The sequence below is a fragment of the Poromitra crassiceps genome, assembly GCF_964638095.1.
Source record: "Poromitra crassiceps genome assembly, chromosome: 3".
NCBI lineage: Eukaryota > Metazoa > Chordata > Actinopteri > Beryciformes > Melamphaidae > Poromitra > Poromitra crassiceps.
The window spans coordinates 22,559,526-22,577,662 of NC_139625.1; the positions used below are offsets into that span (position 1 = coordinate 22,559,526).

Genomic DNA, 18,137 nt, shown 5'->3' on the forward strand with positions numbered 1-18,137 from the left:
CGGGGAAAATTAACGATCAATTATCGATTATATTAATAATAATATTTTTTTAAAATATATATATATATATATATATATATATATATATATATATATATATATATATATAACAAAATGTATGCCTATGGCAGAAAATACGAAAGAGAACGTGTTCTCCTCAATGAACTCTTTATTTCAATGTGTCTCCTCTCCAACACTCTGCTGTCCCCGGCGCATGCCGGTGTGAATTCCCCATGTTTAAAACAGTTTTGTTGGCACAAAGGCCCGTGCCCAGCCAGAAAACTAGAGACTATATGAAGCTCCAACCCAAACCTAGTCCGCAAAAAAAAAAAAAAATAATAATAATAATAACAAAATCGATAAGAATTCCACATGATCGATTCCATTCCTTAACGATCAATTATCGATTTTCGATAACTGATGAACATCCCTAATGTGTACTCAGTTCTCATGCACCTAAGCATGTAATCAGGATAAATGTAAGGATGAATGTATGAATGATGTAAGAGCCATTTTTATTCTGATTCTGCTGTTATTCTTATTCTTATTATTTATGTAATATTATTCTCCAGGCAAACTCTGCTTTTAGCGTTTCCAGTTGGCTCTGCGGCGACATCTCCACACCCTTCTCCCCAACAGAACGGAGTGGTTGGAAGGGAGCGGGACAGCAGGTACAGTAGAGGGAGAGAAGAAGAAAAGAGAAGGGGATGGCAGGGAGGTAAAACATGGAGGGAGGCACATCAAAAGACGAGAAGTTTCTCCTGGCGCCTGAGAGCAGAGCAGGAAGAAGGTAAGTCTCCATCAAACAGGAGAGCCTCCTCTGCTTCAAACAGTCCCGGCACAGAGGGGGATGAAACGAGATCCTCCACACTCACCCGGAGGTCCAACTGTGCTTCTGTGTGTGTGTGTGTGTGTGTGTGTGTAGTTACGGTAGTTGTTGGACAGTATGGATTCAAGCTACTTTTTTTTCTTTTTTAACTAAAGCTAATCGCATTATAGGTAAATGCTGCCCCTTCCTCCTGCATTACATTTTCACTTCAATCCAAACTTCTGGCATGTCCTTTGATCTGCCACCTTTTGAAATATGTTATACAAACTACAAATAAAAAACTTCTCTGGGGAACTTCAATATAATTTGTTAGTAAAAGCAGAATGAATTTCAATGTTCTTACTTTCCATTATAGCGTGAAAGGTAGATGTTTTTTAGCCTACCTTGTCAAAATGTTTTGAGTCTGTTAAATACAGCTTATAAGGTCAGGCCCACTCGCTTTTAGTTTTGAGCTAGTTAAAGTTAGGTTTTAGTTTTTGACAGCTGACTAATGGCTTTAAATGTTAAAAAAGATGCCCAAAAAAAGGAAAGGAGAAATGAAAATTGGTGCGAAATGCAACTGCAAATGTGTCGCCATCTCATAATTAGCGACTTGGTGTTTGGCAGAAATGCAGTTAACTTTGTGCTCATAGGTCCTTTATGAGTTATTGTAAACTAAGACAATAACTCATTTCATTTCCACAAATTTTTTCCCCAATAGACCCTTTTCATGGGGGCCATTTTGTGCCGAAAACGCAGGGTAAACACAGGTGCAAGCAAAACACTAATGAGGGATTCCAACTCCAATGATTGGAATTTGGAAACCCTCATTAGTGTGTTGATTGCACCTGTGTTTATCCTACATTTTCAGCACAAAATGGCACCCATGAAATGGGTCTATGGTACTTGGCCAATTCTCTTCCTGCTGCCCCGGTCACTGCTCCACCATCTGCCGATGTGGGGAGAGTCGTAGACTACCACCATGCTTCCTCCGACACCTGCGCAGTTGCCAGCCGCTTCTTTTCACCTGACAGTGGCAGGACGTAGCACGTGGGAGGATCACGCTATTCCCACCAGTTCCCTTCTGCCCGAACAGGCACCCTGACCGACCAGAGGAGGCCCTAGTGCAGCGACCAGGACACATACCCATAATCCAGCTTCCCACCCGCAGACACAGCCAATCGTGCCTGTATGGACCAAGCCGGAGGTAACACAGGGGTACGAACCTGCGACCCTCGTGTTCGTAGGCAGGGAATCTACTGCTACACTACCCAGACGCCCACAAAAACTACATGTTAAACAAAGTCATAAAATGAAATGCATATTAAAATTGGACTGTGAAAAACCTGAAACTATCTGAAGACTAACAAAATAAATTTGATTTTTTTTATTGATTGCTGTTGAGTCTGCTGGTGTGTTTGATTTGCATCATATGCAACCAAGTGGTCCCAACTTCAAGTTAGTTGAGGATGTATTGAAAAATGAATTCAAATATTTTTTTAAATGAATGAATGATTTCTTGTTTGTATTACCTGTTACAAAAATATACAATACAAAGCAGTTCTGAACTTCTATCATTAACATGATCCCTTTACAAACTGCAATACCACCCCTACAAAAAAATCAATAAAGATATAGAATAGTATTATATTATGAATAAAAGCTAAAATGACCAAATCTGCACATGAAAAACTATAAAACTAAAATCAAAACTCCCAAACTGCCCTGCAGCAGCGGGACAGAGGCAGCTGCAGGGGGGCTGTGTGGGATCAGACTAACACACTGTGGCCCCGCTCTGGCCCAGCTGAAGCCTATTTGATTGAGTGCTGCGGGCTGCCGTGAACTGGCCTCGGTGACGTTTAGGGGTTGGGAGCGAGGCCGCGATCCATTCGAAGTCGGTGAAAATTCCCAACTGGTGTTCTAGCTCGGAAAAACTGTAAACTATAAAGTACAACTTTATATTGTTGAAATACCGGTACTTTCCAGATAGGTGTGTGAATGTGATGCTGAATATCCAACTTGTGTGTTTTTAGGAGGATAAACATGCCAAAAGTAATGCTGTGTAGTTAGCAGTACTTGAAATTACGACTAAAACTACCTCCATTGCATCCTTACACTGGAATGCACCAGAAGAAGCTACTGCAGTGAATCAACTGATTGAGCCCTCGCCAGCCTGGAAGAAGAGTTTCTTTAAAGGCACTATGTGTGATTTTTTTGTCCACTAGATGTCGCATTTCAAACCATAACAAAACTTGTTTACCCAAACAATCTCGATCCCACCCACCAGCGCAGAGCACTTCCTGGTTCCCCCGCCTCCCTCCCTCCCTCCCAAGCAACGGAGATATAAACAACTATTTTGCGCATAGCCTACCTACTGCAGACGTAAGTACATAAAACAAGCACGAATGCATCTCGGCTATGTATCTGGCTTGAGTAATGACAAATTTCACATGATAGTCATAAACCTGTAGGATATTGACAATAGTCCGCTTGGTAAGACTTATTTGTATAATCTGCTAACCGATCAAAATCCATGTAACGGTTACATGGATTTTGAAAAGGTTACATTGTAACCTAACCTTTTGCAGAGCCTGCCCTATTGCTAAGTACGGTTAGGCAAAACGTTGTCTAAAACCAGGTTGACATAGCTAAATTAGGATGATTTCAATTCAATGTTGGGGACATCGCTAGCTAACCACAGCTGTCTGTCAACAGTGAGTAGCTTAGCCTGTGTTTTTGTTCGTCTGCTAATACCAAGACATGGCCAAAATGTACTCATAGTGCAACGCTAGTATTTTCTCATTGTTAGAGTTGTTCAAACTAATTTCAAACGCTTGAATAGCTGCTGTTTTTTATAGGCAGGCAAACCAAGCTGTATGCCTGAAGCCCAGGCTAGCACCAGTGGGACAAAGAGGAGGCAGGGTCGCAGAGAGGAAGGTCGGCTGTAGGACGATAGCAGATCTTGTCGACATCCTGAAGAACCGCATAGCTGATGGAACTGGTCACGTCATTCTGGTGTAGCCCATATTTTAGTTTAGCAAATAAAGTATTTTTTCTGATAAACGAAGTTGTGAAATCAATGTACTGAGAAACATCACATACACTGTCTATTATATAAAGTAGGCTATATATACACAGAAACAGAAATACTGTAGGCTACTGTAGCTAGGCACACTCAGCTTTAGGCAAATCTAATGTTACAATGGAGAATAGTGGCCAAGAGACATGGATGAAGTCATATCAACTTTATTGGTGTACAGAAGATTGCAGACAGCAAACATCTAAACATCAAAGATGATAGAACATGTATTATACAGGTTTGCTATAAAAGCACAATTTCTCCATCTCAAATATCATAATGGTGGGTCCACTTGTTTTCTATCTTGTCAGCTCTTCTGGATGACTGGCACCTTGAAAATCAGACAAATGGAAATGTGTTTAGTATTAATTTGAATCATCTATTTTGTAGCTGGTAGATATCAAGGCAGGGTTCCTCCACATTGTCATGAATTAGATACTTTTACCAAACCTTGATTTCTTTGGACAGTGTTACAGCTATTTTCTAATGTAACGTTGCTTAGTGAGACAGAATAGAAAAACAAACTGCTAACATTAGCGAAGCTAGCTTTTCTCCATGGCCTTTCTAAGTGTTTACACATTACTATACCGTTCTGCATCATAGTGACAGCAACTGGACGTAATTATAACAGAAAATGCATGCAAAATTTGTAATGGGAAGTAACGTTATGTCATGCATGTCAACTTGTCACCAGAATGTCTGTGTATAAGTTATACACGAACGACAAGCTAATCAAATCCTGCAGCAGGCTACACTAGCAGTGTAAAGTCATTTGAATAGCCGTGAAAAGCAACAGTTAGCCAAGTGATTACAACATTCCCAGAACAAATTCACAATATCGATAACAACTTGTACATTTCGCTATCATGCGTAACGTTACTGAAATGGGACATGCAAACGCTATCGTTACTTACCGTGTGTAAATACAGGAGAACACGCCAGCTCCGAGTCACTTTGCAGGCCAGATATAGCTGCTCGTAGGGCTCTCCATCTAGTGAAAGCCAGACCGGCAAGGTTGACTCTGGTCTGAGATATTTCTTTTCGGCGGCGATTCGGCTAAAGTATGAAACCGCAGACCAGGGAATGGAATCTCTGGAATGCCCGCATCAGGGATCCGCCATCTTCTCATTAAAATTCTGTTTCGGCTGTGGGCTGGGCGGGCCTACCTAGGTCGATTTATAGGCACGGGGGTAGCCACTCTCGGGGGAGGGGTTTCTATGTAAACAGGTTCGGGATGTTAGAGGAGAAGGACAGAGAGCAATCACAACACAGGGAGGGGGCGTGGCTTAGTTGTAAACACAGGAATGACTCACTGTAACTCCTCTATATATACAAGGTATTGGTTTGGGGATATTTAATAGTGCAGAATCTTACACATAGTGCCTTTAAAGTGATCATTTTGAAGATTTCACTTTCGTTCTCTTTGGCGACACCTATGGCGATGAGTGGTAATTGCAGGTGGGATCCAAACAGTGTTGCATACAGTCCATGGACGTTAGTCAGGTTGTCATAGTAACCACCCGCAATGCTAGCAGAGATCGGAAAAAAGTAGCTTGTTTTCCTACTTCAGGCAAGACTTGTCATTAACCTACAGTAACGTGAAGAGCGAGTCTGTTGCGTTAGTTCCAGTGTCACCACAGACACCCAGTTCATAAATGCTGCAATACTGAAAATGCAAATGCTTCAATCAATGTTCAATTGTTGTGCCTCAATTCAATAATCTGTATTGATAACCTCCTCTAATGTAATGTGTATTACTATTTTTAAAACTTTTATGATGCTTGTATGTGTATTGTAAATGTCATGTTTTTATGTATTTGTATTTGTATGTAAATGTATTGTAATGTATATTTTATGTGGACCCCAGGAAGACTAGCAACCACTGTTGTGGAAGCTAATGGGGATCCGAATAAATGAGAAATGGGCCATAGGCTCAATCACCGTGGTGTTAAATCAGTCTGCCTTATAGTGACTTAACAGACATTTATTTACATGAAAATCTTTGGGATTATCACTTTAAAGTCTATTCTACCTCAAGCAAGTTGCACGGTGAAAGCTGGCAATAAAAGCCTGCTTTCTGTTTAACACCCAACCTCGACTGATGGCGGCACGATTGACGCACGGCGCTAACAAGTTATTAATGAAAGCATTGGTTGATTGTGTGCGTGTGATTACTATTTTAATCTTTGGCTACTGCTTTGGAGAGGAAAGCTCTCGCCTGTGGTGCATAAATTGGATTGGCTCCGTGTGCGTTTTGACCTTCTTGACTGTTATATGTGGGCGGCTGAGACTGAGGATGTGATGGTAAACAGTGAAGCTGCTTTATTAAGATCTGGAGATTCTGTGTCAGATGATTTATAGACTACATCGGGTCGTATATCCCTTCATCCTTTTAGGTGCTGCACTCTGATGTTTTCACTTTCCCTTTATGCTTTTATCAGGGGCGCAAACTCGTGGAGAGCGAAAAAGGGGACAGAAACCAGGGCAGACACAAAACCACTCAAAATAATTCACCTAACGTGCCCTATTGCATTGGAAGCTACTGTTAAATACCTGACATACACACACCTTTGACCCCATAACAGTGAGTCAAAATTGTTACCGCTATTATCTTATGAAGCCAAAGAGGCCGGGGGTAACAGTGACTTTGTCGGAGGAGGCATTGTTAGGCAGGACGCAAACTGCAGCAAAACAATCTAAGCTCTTCTGAAATCACTGTAAATCACCGTGAGTGGTTTATGAAGAAAAGCGTATCTCTGCAGGAAATCTCCACAAAGTGTATTAAGTCTGAAGTAGCTGAAAACCGAGCCGCTTGTTGCCGAGAAAGGTGAGCCGTGAATCGCCCCGCTGCGTCGGTGCGGAGCTTGATTGGTTGTGATTAGTGAATAAATCAAACAGGTGTCAAATCAAGCCGGGCCAATTGCCTCCTACTCACACCTTGATTAGGTTCACGCACCCAAACACGTCCCTGGTTGAGAAACACACACTCTCCCTCTCTCTGACACACAAACACACACACACACACACACACACACACACACACACACACACACACACACACACACACGTATACCCTGTAATTGGCAAACTCTCCCTGCTTCCATCCACGCCAGCTGTAATTAGTGTGCGGGCAACAACGCTTGTTTGTCAAAAAACACACATGTACACCCACTGACAACCTTGGAGCTGACAACCTTGGACATACAAACACACATCCTATACACACAAAAATGCACAGATATTAATTCTGCCTGGGCCAGCAAGTGTTTACAAATCCCTCCTTCCCCCCTGTGAAATCTCAGACACCACTTATTGGATTTGGACAAAACTTCTGGAACTAATGTATCTCAGCGCCAAGTTCAACCGTTTCCAAATGTACACTGACTGGCCCAAAGGGGACGGTAGTTCAAAATAAGGTGACACGAATTCCTAGGTCTCACTTGTAAAAGAGGTTTTAATCTCACACTGTGACTTCCTCGTTACATAAAGGTCAGATAGAGATCCAAAGTCACCGCCTACTTCCTGCTTCAGCTACGCACCAGCCTCAGAAGAAATATGAATGGTGGTGAACGGCGAGAGACAATCATTTTTTAGATCCCATTTGAATTGTGGCACGAAGAGCACGTGATTTTTCCTCCATTTACAAGATAACTTTGCATGTCAAGAACGCCACAGTTTGTCGTAAAGCTGTTTAATTTTGTATGAAACCGCTCAATAAACCACATCTCTCGTCTCGCACAATATACGTCACACCAACACCGACATGGCCTGGTGGGAGAGAAGTCACTTATGCGACTGGTTGTGTGTAGTCTTTCTGATTTATAACTTATAGTGCAACAGTTCTACGTCAAACTGCGACTTTCTTGACTGGCAAAGTTATCTTTTAAATTGACAAACATCATATCATGTTCCTCATGGCACAATTCAAATGGCATCAAAAAAGCATTTTGTCTCTCTCCGTTCACCACCATTCATATTTTTTCAGACGCTGGTTCACATAGGGCCCTACCGGAAGGGGAGGGACTTTGGCTCTCTATATATTCTCCTAATGCGGCAAACCCCAGTGACAAAACAAATACTGAGAACTGCTTCCTGGAGAAAACTGCTTCCTGGAGAAAACTGTTTCCTGAAAGCATTTTCTTCTTCTAAGGAGAGGTCCGGGATGACCTGCCCTACTCTGCCTCTGATTGGGTTGGGTTCACTGTAGGCATGAGGAGGTTGGGTTTAGGCATGAGGAGTGATGATTGGTTGGGCTTAGGGTAAAGGGTCAGGGTAAGCCAATCAGAGGCAGAGTGGGGCGGGTCATCCTGGAACCATCCTAGGAAAAAAGAATACTCGCTTCCTGGAGAGAACTGTTTCCTGGAAAGAACTGTTTCCTGAAGAGAACTCTTTCCTGGAGAACTGTTTGCTGGAGACCTATTTCCCAGAGAACCATTTCCTGGAGAACTGTTTCCTGGACCCTGACCTGGCTCCGCCTGGCCTACCTCTTGGTGCTGGAGTGCGGGCGCTGGGTGGCAGCCAGCTGCTCCAGGCCCAGGCTGGGGCTGTGGAAGAGGAGGCCGCTGCGTCGAAGCAGCTTCTGCTTCATGGCCGTCAGGCTGCTCCACTCCCGGACCAAACGCAGCACCTGGAGGGGACAAGGCACTTTGCTGTGAATTCACATTTGAACACGGGACAGTGCAATGACAGGGGAGGGTAGAGTGTTTTCACTAAAACCTCTGATTCGTTTGAAAACTGCACACTGCAATGACAGGGGAGGGTAGAGTGTTTTCACTAAAACCTCTGATTCGTTTGAAAACTGCACACTGCAATGACAGGGGAGGGTAGAGTGTTTTCACTAAAACCTCTGATTCGTTTGAAAACTGCACACTGCAATGACAGGGGAGGGTAGAGTGTTTTCACTAAAACCTCTGATTCGTTTGAAAACTGCACACTGCAATGACAGGGGAGGGTAGAGTGTTTTCACTAAAACCTCTGATTCATTTGAAAACTGCACAGTGCAATGACAGGGGAGGGTAGAGTGTTTTCACCAAAACCTCCGATTCGTTTGAAAACTGCACACTGCAATGACAGGGGAGGGTAGAGTGTTTTCACCAAAACCTCCGATTCGTTTGAAAACTGCACAGTGCAATGACAGGGGAGGGTAGAGTGTTTTCACCAAAACCTCCGATTCGTTTGAAAACTGCACAGTGCAATGACAGGGGAGGGTAGAGTGTTTTCACCTAAAACCTCCGATTCGCATGAGGACACAGTTTTCCAGGTAGCTGGGCAGAACTCAGCGGACCATACAGAGCTGTATATCCACTGAAGATGGAATGGTTGGAGCTTTGTGCTCCCTGAGGAAGGTCAATGCCAAAAGGCCTTGGAGCATTGTACGTTTTTAACCTATTATTTGAACAACCAATGGATTAAAAGCTTTAAAAAATATCTTTCTTTCTTTCTTTTCTCGTACTGAGGGTGACATACACTACATACACACCCAGATTTAGCACTCTACTTTGAATTTTATTTCAAAGGTGTAACATCTCTGTTACGAAAAAACATTCTTGAAGGACTAAGGATACTATGGATCAACATAGTGTTTTGCATTTGAGAAACAAATGATACCCATCCATGACTGCTACTCTCAATTTTTTGTTGTTGCATTTGATCAGTTGTAACCATCTGTATATTTGATATTATATAGATATTAGCTAACGATTGCTCTCTTAAATGCAGCATTGGAGAATGAAACACTTCATTTGTAGTACGAGTCATAAAATACACTACAGCCTGCAATCAAATCTTTTATGGAATTGACCCCTGTGGGATTGCCGTATCTCTGTGTATGTTTGTGTAACCTTGTATCTATTTATTATGTTTGTGTAACCTTGTATCTATTTATTATGTTTGTGTAACCTTGTATCTATTTATTATGTTTGTGTAACCTTGTATCTATTTATTTGTTCTGTTTCGACCTGTATGTGTTGACACTGACCCCAGTCGGGAGCTAAATGGCAGTAATTGGGATAATCAGGAGTGCTGACGACGTGCTGACTGCTGCAGTCTGGCTGGGCCCAAAGATGTCAACTCAGCCACAGTAGGCGGCTTGAAACCAAGGGGCTCATATAAAAGAGCCCACGGTGAATGCCAAAAGCCACGGCCACACTGATCCCTTGTGTCTGTCCGCCTCCGTTTTCAATGGGAGCTGTCTGTTGGCCGGGCAGTCTCCTCTCCGGGAAGACTTCCAGTCATTTTGGCGGACAAAAAGTTCTCCAGTTGAACTTTTTCTTGATGGACGGATTCCTCACAATCCGTTTAGCAAATATGAGACATTCCCACAGATTTTTTTTTTATCGGCGAACACATTGACGTTCCAAAACAGCCCAACGGACAGAATATCCATAAATAATTCTGTCTGTTTTCTGATAGATCAGTGTGGCCGCAACTTTACAGTCTCTTAGAGCACTGTCTCCCAATGGATGTATAGATAGTGTATACTATCAGGAAAAAGACAACAGGAAAGAAAAAGAACTACAATGCAATGGGGTGAAAACAAGCTCGACCCGAGGCTGCAAATTATGATAATTTCCTTGAGAAAGAGTGAGGCATTTCTGTGGATGCATTGTAAGTCAGCAGAGTTTTTGGATTCAGTCCTGGAGGAGATGGATAGCCAGAGCGTTGCAGCCAGGATGGATGTCATCTGCTGGTGGATCCTGGCATTGCTGTTTTGGATATACTGGAGCCTCCGGACATTCCCGACAGGGGTCCAGATGAAAGGTGTTCCAGTAGTCCAGCCGTGAGGGGGTAACGGTGTGGACAAATGTCTCTGAGTGTGCCTGGGTTACAAATGTTCTGGACACGGTAACTGGAGGCTTTGCAGCGGTGTGTTGTGTGGTCATCAAAGGTCAGCCGAGGGTGGAATGAAGAGGATGGGGCCGAGGACTAACGCTTGTTGGACCCCCAGATGAGAAGATACGCTCTGGATCTGCAACCTCCCGATGAAAGCGATTGAGTTCTACCAGAGATGCAGTCCTCAAACCATGTAGAGATAAATAAGGTGAGACAGGTAGAAGGTAAATGGATTCTAGATGGTAATCCCCATAATGCAAAGAACTACCAATATGCACAATTATATTCTCAGAACAGTAATATGTACGTTTCATTTTCTTGAAAAACAAAACAAAAACAAAACAAAACACTATTTTCATCTAACTTACGTCATTCCGATACTAATTACTAGGGGTGGGAGTCACAAGTTTAACCACAATACCATATTATATCGATTCACAGAGTAGACAACAATACAATATTTGCTGATATCTCAAAGTCTGCCATTTTGATTTGATTCAATTCAATTCAGGGGCCTGCGATCGATATGAGATGATATCATATGCCCATTTAACACAATCAGTTACATTTATATCAACTCACAAAAAGCAAATAAAATATAATTTGACAATTTTATTTCTGAGCTCTTCCCGACATTTAAATGAATAACAAGCATTCTTATTAAAAAGAAAGCTTGGAATGGAAATGGTGGCACAGTGGTCCAGTGGAAATTTCCAAATAAAGGCATATCTTAAAGATGACAATATATATAGATATTTTCACTTTGCATCGATGATATTGGATCGTTGATCATTGAATCAATATATTGATCTAGAGCTATGTATAGTCACACACCCCTACTACAGTACACACCACAATGAATTCATATCCAAGATTTATATCGGCTTGACAAGTTGAGTAAACACTCATAAAAAAGGTGTGTGTAGGCGAGTTTCCACACCATTGCATCCCCATCCAAGATATGTTGCGGCCCACATGAGAGAGCTCTGCTTCCTATTGATTTTGATGGACAACTGGAGCATAAGGGGGGTATACAACTATACACGTTGGCTCGGAGGACGGATGAAGCTTCGCTTTACAAACCAACATAAACAGTGCGAGCGGCGGGCCGTTTGTCAGCAGCTGTGTTAGTGCCGGAGCAGATTGCAGGGTTTAATATTAGCTGGATGGCGCGTGGGGTCGTTTGAGGCGATGATCCGTCTCCTTTAACGACCCTCATAAAACGGCACTTTCTCATCCTCCTGCTCAGGTTACCCGACCCCCCCATCCCCCCCCTTCCCCCCCCCTTCCCCCCCGCGCGCTCTCCTCCACCGCTCTTTCATCATCTCTCTCCTCCTCTGGGCGTCCGGACTCCATCTCTCTGGCAGGCTCCCGACGCAACGCTGCTCTTCCTCCTTGTGATCGGTGGTGTCATTAGCTTCACATCGCAGTGATCACAGACATCCGTTAAGCATAATAACACCCCTGTGCCGTCTTTTTGCCTCGTCTTCACTGGGTCAGTGGGATTAGGGTGATAAGGGCTGACGGTGATATCAAAGGAAATTATCTTGGTCTGAAATGAAGGTGGGACTTGAAGCAGCCTATGGGCATACTGAAGTGAAAAACTTGACACTACATGAAACTAAACACTCGTTCACCCATCTACAAAAGTGCAACTCAATCAAAGTCAGGATGTTGCATTTTTCTTGATCTTGAGACAACATAACACAAATATTGGCACATTTTAGGAATAATAACCCAAAGTCAATGCCAGTGGAATTCCCCTTTTAGGCGTGTTTTCAATGATACATTAGGTCGGTACATTACAGAAAGTACAACGCACGCGCCCGCGCATCCACACGCACATGCATACACACGCACATGCGCGCACACACACACACACACACACACACACACACACACACACACACACACACACACACACACACACACACACACACACACACACACACACACACACACACACACACACACACACACACACACACACACACACACACACACACACACACACACACACACACACACACACACACACACACACACACAGCCAGGAGGGAAGGGCAGACCTGGATTTGATTTTCCTGGCGTCTGCTGAAGGCCTCGGGCAGGTCGTCCCAGTTGTCCAGTTTAATGTCCAGAGGGACAAAGTTACAGTTCAGCGGAGCACCGTCCTAACAGACAAGGAGACAGAGAAGAAGGTTATAGCCCAATGCAGAAAGATTCAACACTATTCAACTATTACTCCTAAACAATATCCATCCAATTAAAAATGTTTGTTTAGTACTACTTATCTCAACAAGTTAGGAAAGAATTGGATGATTTTTCTCTATCATAAGGTGTGGCATCATAGCTACATGATCATATATCATTTGTGTTGTGAGCCGAAATGAAATACAGTGCATGGCACAGAAACCGTACATGGCGCCAGGAGATTCATATCAAGACGAATGTCAGCACGGCATGTGCCGGCCTTAAATAGAGCTTTGACAATCACCACTTTGTCAAAGCAACATGATGAGGTGACTAACAGAATTGCAAAGAGCCCAAATGGTCTGTGCCTGACTGCTTCCCCTGTGGCCCGGAGAAACAGAAAGTAATCACGACACTATGGCCCCAAAAATCACCACGTGTCGTGCTTTATGTATGTACCCGAAATGAAACGTCCAGGTTTTGTGTCGGTCGGTGCCTCCATAAACAGCCGGCTAACGTTACGGTGGCTAACGGGAGCTAACGTTAAATTGCAGGGTAAGTCAGTCCCTCTATAAACCTGTGTCCTTTCACTTTTGATTGAAAAATGCTTCCACCTGATTAACGAAAACATGTAATATTTGATGCAATACATAAAAACATCAGTCAACATCACAGAATGTCTTTTCTTTAATCAGGTGGGAACATTTTCAATAAAGTGGAACGACACAGATAATGGTTTATATAGGGGACAGACTTCCCATGCCTGCCCATTCACTTCAATAGAACTCTCCCCAATGCAAAATTCGAACAGCTTTGCCAGTAACATGACAGTAAGAAAGGCTGATGTAACCAAATCTAACTGACATCACTATTGTGAACACAAAACAAACACTTCTGTGATATGAGTGTTTTAGTAGTGTATCACTCAATACAAAAAATAAAGGCTTTGATAGAACCGAAAGCCTATGACTGCTTAGTCTGCAGATAAAACACAATGACAAAATCCATAGTAATTTAGACTCAGGTGTGCATAAACTACAGGTGAACTTCCTTTTTTAAATAAAAAAATGTGAAATTATTGTCACTTATCGGACAGGAGAAGCAGATATTTGTCGGTTATAGTATCGGCTGAAAAAATCCCCCCCAAAGTCTATAAATCCCCCCTATCTGAAGAACATAAGGGGGGAATTCCCCCCCAGTTTGCAAAGTGAATTTTAAGCCCTGTCATACTTGAATTGACAATTTTGTGACCGTCCCAACAAAAACTGTACATGAAGAGGTACAATGCAGGTGTTTTTGGCAGGGCCAACACACAACACACAACACACAACACACAACACACAACACATAACCTGGAGACCTGAGGAATTAAAAGAAAAGTAATATGGGCTGATGAATAAGCCAAAAGATGCCTTCGACCCACAATGTCTTTGCCAAGTGCAGTAATTGCACTGCATGGTCCTATAACAGCCAAGGAATATGAGACCAGTTCGCATGACCTGGAGCACCCTGGGGTACAATGTTCCGTCATAATGTGTCCATATTCCAAGATGCTAACGCCCCCACGCACACTGCTAAAGCTCATTCATATTTGCCGTTGGGAGAAAACTTCTGTGAAAATTTGCCTCGTTTCCAGCCGGACCACCATCATGTATTTTTGAGTTTATCCAAGAGGGGTTTGAAAGGGTTCATAGGAATTTCCTCAACCCAGAGAGAAACATGTAATCCTTCATGTGACGTTAAAACATGAAAATACCCCAAATTAGAGTGACAGTTTTCACATGAAAACGGCGATATACTGTGATGTGTTTCCATTATTTTGTCCACCCCCTGTATATCATCATCTCATTGCAATGCCACTTAGTGTCAGGAATGGCAGGTGCTCATTAAAACGGATGTGCTGGCTCACACTGTACCTGCCACTGCCGCTTAAACACACAGCACAGGTATTTTCAGCCACGCCGCCTGATTAGTCAAACGCGTGTTTAAAGGGGCGCTGTGCTTTATAGGTTGTTGCCATGCCAACTCTTGTGGTAACCAAGGAGCCAGTGATGATCTTTGTTTATTCGCATATACCACTTTGAGCTGAACTTTTCAGGCAGCACAGCACACATGCATTGCTAACAAACGCAAAGAGTATAAAAACTGAACTCTATAAGGCATAACATCATTGAGTATTATGGGAGTCTATGGTGTAATCATAGCGGTATGGCTTGTAGCCACCTGCATTATCATTGTACAAATGTTTCAGGTGTTTTTGCTTTATTAGTATAGTGTCTACCTGCTGCTAATCAGAGGTGGAAAGGCAACATGTGGACGGTCTGTGCGCCGAGTGTGGAGCGCCACAGGTTTGTCTGCAGAGGGTCCACACCGAGCTCTGCGCTCCTGTAGCCTGCCTTGTGTTGACAGTAGGCGGGATTCGATCCACCGATCTCAAGTCAAGTTAAGTCAAGTTTATTTGTATAGCCCTAATGCACAAGCATGTCTCAGAGGACTTCACAGAGAATATGTCTAGATAAATCTAGCTGACACAACAATAACTTGCTTGCAAAGCGCACACACGAACTGCGACCTTGGGGCAGCTGGTTAACGGGCCTTTATACTGGAAATTGAGTTTAACCAACTTACTCGCTACCACTCGGGACTCACGTTCACTCGGTTACACTCTCAGAAAATGTTAACCTGCAGAGGCCTTTAATTGAATCGACACCAAGTGGACCAAGACAGAAGAAAGAAACAGACCGACCAGTGGATTCAGCTAAAATCTATGACCTGGATTTCAGTTATTAGACCCACTTCCGGGGGGAAAGTAAATATAGAGAAAGGATAGGAGTCAGTGGACAAGTTAAAGCCTAAAGGTTAATACTATACTACTACTAAAGGTTAATCTAGGCAGCTGAGTCATGGATTGTGGGATGCGATTCAATATTGGGAAGTTTTGTCTGTTGTGTACCCTCAGTGCACACAGGCCCTGGTGTTTATTGGTCTGTTTTGTACCCTCAGTGCACACAGGCCCTGGTGTTTATTGGTCTGTTTTGTACCCTCAGTGCACACAGGCCCCAGTGTAAATTGGTCTGTTTTGTACCCTCAGTGCACACAGGCCCCAGTGTTTATTGGTCTGTTTTGTACCCTCAGTGCACACAGGCCCCAGTGTTTATTGGTCTGTTTTGTACCCTCAGTGCACACAGGCCCTGGTGTTTATTGGTCTGTTTTGTACCCTCAGTGCACACAGGCCCTGGTGTTTATTGGTCTGTTTTGTACCCTCAGTGCACACAGGCCCTGGTGTTTATTGGTCTGTTTTGTACCCTCAGTGCACACAGGCCCCGGTGTTTATTGGTCTGTTTTGTACCCTCAGTGCACACAGGCCCCAGTGTTTATTGGTCTGTTTTGTATCCTCAGTGCACACAGGCCCCGGTGTTTATTGGTCTGTTTTGTACCCTCAGTGCACACAGGCCCCGGTGTTTATTGGTCTGTTTTGTACCCTCAGTGCACACAGGCCCCAGTGTTTATTGGTCTGTTTTGTACCCTCAGTGCACACAGGCCCTGGTGTTTATTGGTCTGTTTTGTACCCTCAGTGCACACAGGCCCCGGTGTTTATTGGTCTGTTTTGTACCCTCAGTGCACACAGGCCCTGGTGTTTATTGGTCTGTTTTGTACCCTCAGTGCACACAGGCCCCAGTGTTTATTGGTCTGTTTTGTACCCTCAGTGCACACAGGCCCCGGTGTTTATTGGTCTGTTTTGTACCCTCAGTGCACACAGGCCCCGGTGTTTATTGGTCTGTTTTGTACCCTCAGTGCACACAGGCCCCAGTGTTTATTGGTCTGTTTTGTACCCTCAGTGCACACAGGCCCTGGTGTTTATTGGTCTGTTTTGTACCCTCAGTGCACACAGGACCTGGTGTTTATTGGTCTGTTTTGTACCCTCAGTGCACACAGGCCCTGGTGTTTATTGGTCTGTTTTGTACCCTCAGTGCACACAGGCGATGGTGTTTATTGGTCTGTTTTGTACCCTCAGTGCACACAGGCCCTGGTGTTTATTGGTCTGTTTTGTACCCTCAGTGCACACAGGCCCCAGTGTTTATTGGTCTGTTTTGTACCCTCAGTGCACACAGGCCCCGGTGTTTATTGGTCTGTTTTGTACCCTCAGTGCACACAGGCCCCAGTGTTTATTGGTCTGTTTTGTACCCTCAGTGCACACAGGCCCTGGTGTTTATTGGTCTGTTTTGTACCCTCAGTGCACACAGGCCCTGGTGTTTATTGGTCTGTTTTGTACCCTCAGTGCACACAGGCCCTGGTGTTTATTGGTCTGTTTTGTACCCTCAGTGCACACAGGCCCCAGTGTTTATTGGTCTGTTTTGTACCCTCAGTGCACACAGGCCCTGGTGTTTATTGGTCTGTTTTGTACCCTCAGTGCACGCAGGCCCCGGTGTTTATTGGTCTGTTTTGTACCCTCAGTGCACACAGGCCCCGGTGTTTATTGGTCTGTTTTGTACCCTCAGTGCACACAGGCCCCAGTGTTTATTGGTCTGTTTTGTACCCTCAGTGCACACAGGCCCCAGTGTTTATTGGTCTGTTTTGTACCCTCAGTGCACACAGGCCCTGGTGTTTATTGGTCTGTTTTGTACCCTCAGTGCACACAGGCCCCGGTGTTTATTGGTCTGTTTTGTACCCTCAGTGCACACAGGCCCCGGTGTTTATTGGTCTGTTTTGTACCCTCAGTGCACACAGGCCCTGGTGTTTATTGGTCTGTTTTGTACCCTCAGTGCACACAGGACCTGGTGTTTATTGGTCTGTTTTGTACCCTCAGTGCACACAGGCCCTGGTGTTTATTGGTCTGTTTTGTACCCTCAGTGCACACAGGCGATGGTGTTTATTGGTCTGTTTTGTACCCTCAGTGCACACAGGCCCTGGTGTTTATTGGTCTGTTTTGTACCCTCAGTGCACACAGGCCCCGGTGTTTATTGGTCTGTTTTGTACCCTCAGTGCACACAGGCCCCAGTGTTTATTGGTCTGTTTTGTACCCTCAGTGCACACAGGCCCTGGTGTTTATTGGTCTGTTTTGTACCCTCAGTGCACACAGGCCCTGGTGTTTATTGGTCTGTTTTGTACCCTCAGTGCACACAGGCCCTGGTGTTTATTGGTCTGTTTTGTACCCTCAGTGCACACAGGCCCTGGTGTTTATTGGTCTGTTTTGTACCCTCAGTGCACACAGGCCCCGGTGTTTAT

General features: G+C 43.9%; 1 protein-coding gene across 1 annotated transcript in view; it reads right to left on the reverse strand.

Moving 5' to 3' along the window:
- Window positions 1-18,137, reverse strand: part of zranb3 (zinc finger, RAN-binding domain containing 3) — a 115,156-nt gene that overhangs the window by 20,394 nt on the left and 76,625 nt on the right. The window contains exons 18-19 of the mRNA XM_083632952.1: window positions 12,788-12,892; window positions 8,372-8,514 (exon numbers count right to left, since the gene is read on the reverse strand). Coding sequence (XP_083489078.1) covers window positions 8,372-8,514; window positions 12,788-12,892 — 248 coding nt within the window. The remainder of the gene's footprint in view (window positions 1-8,371; window positions 8,515-12,787; window positions 12,893-18,137) is intronic.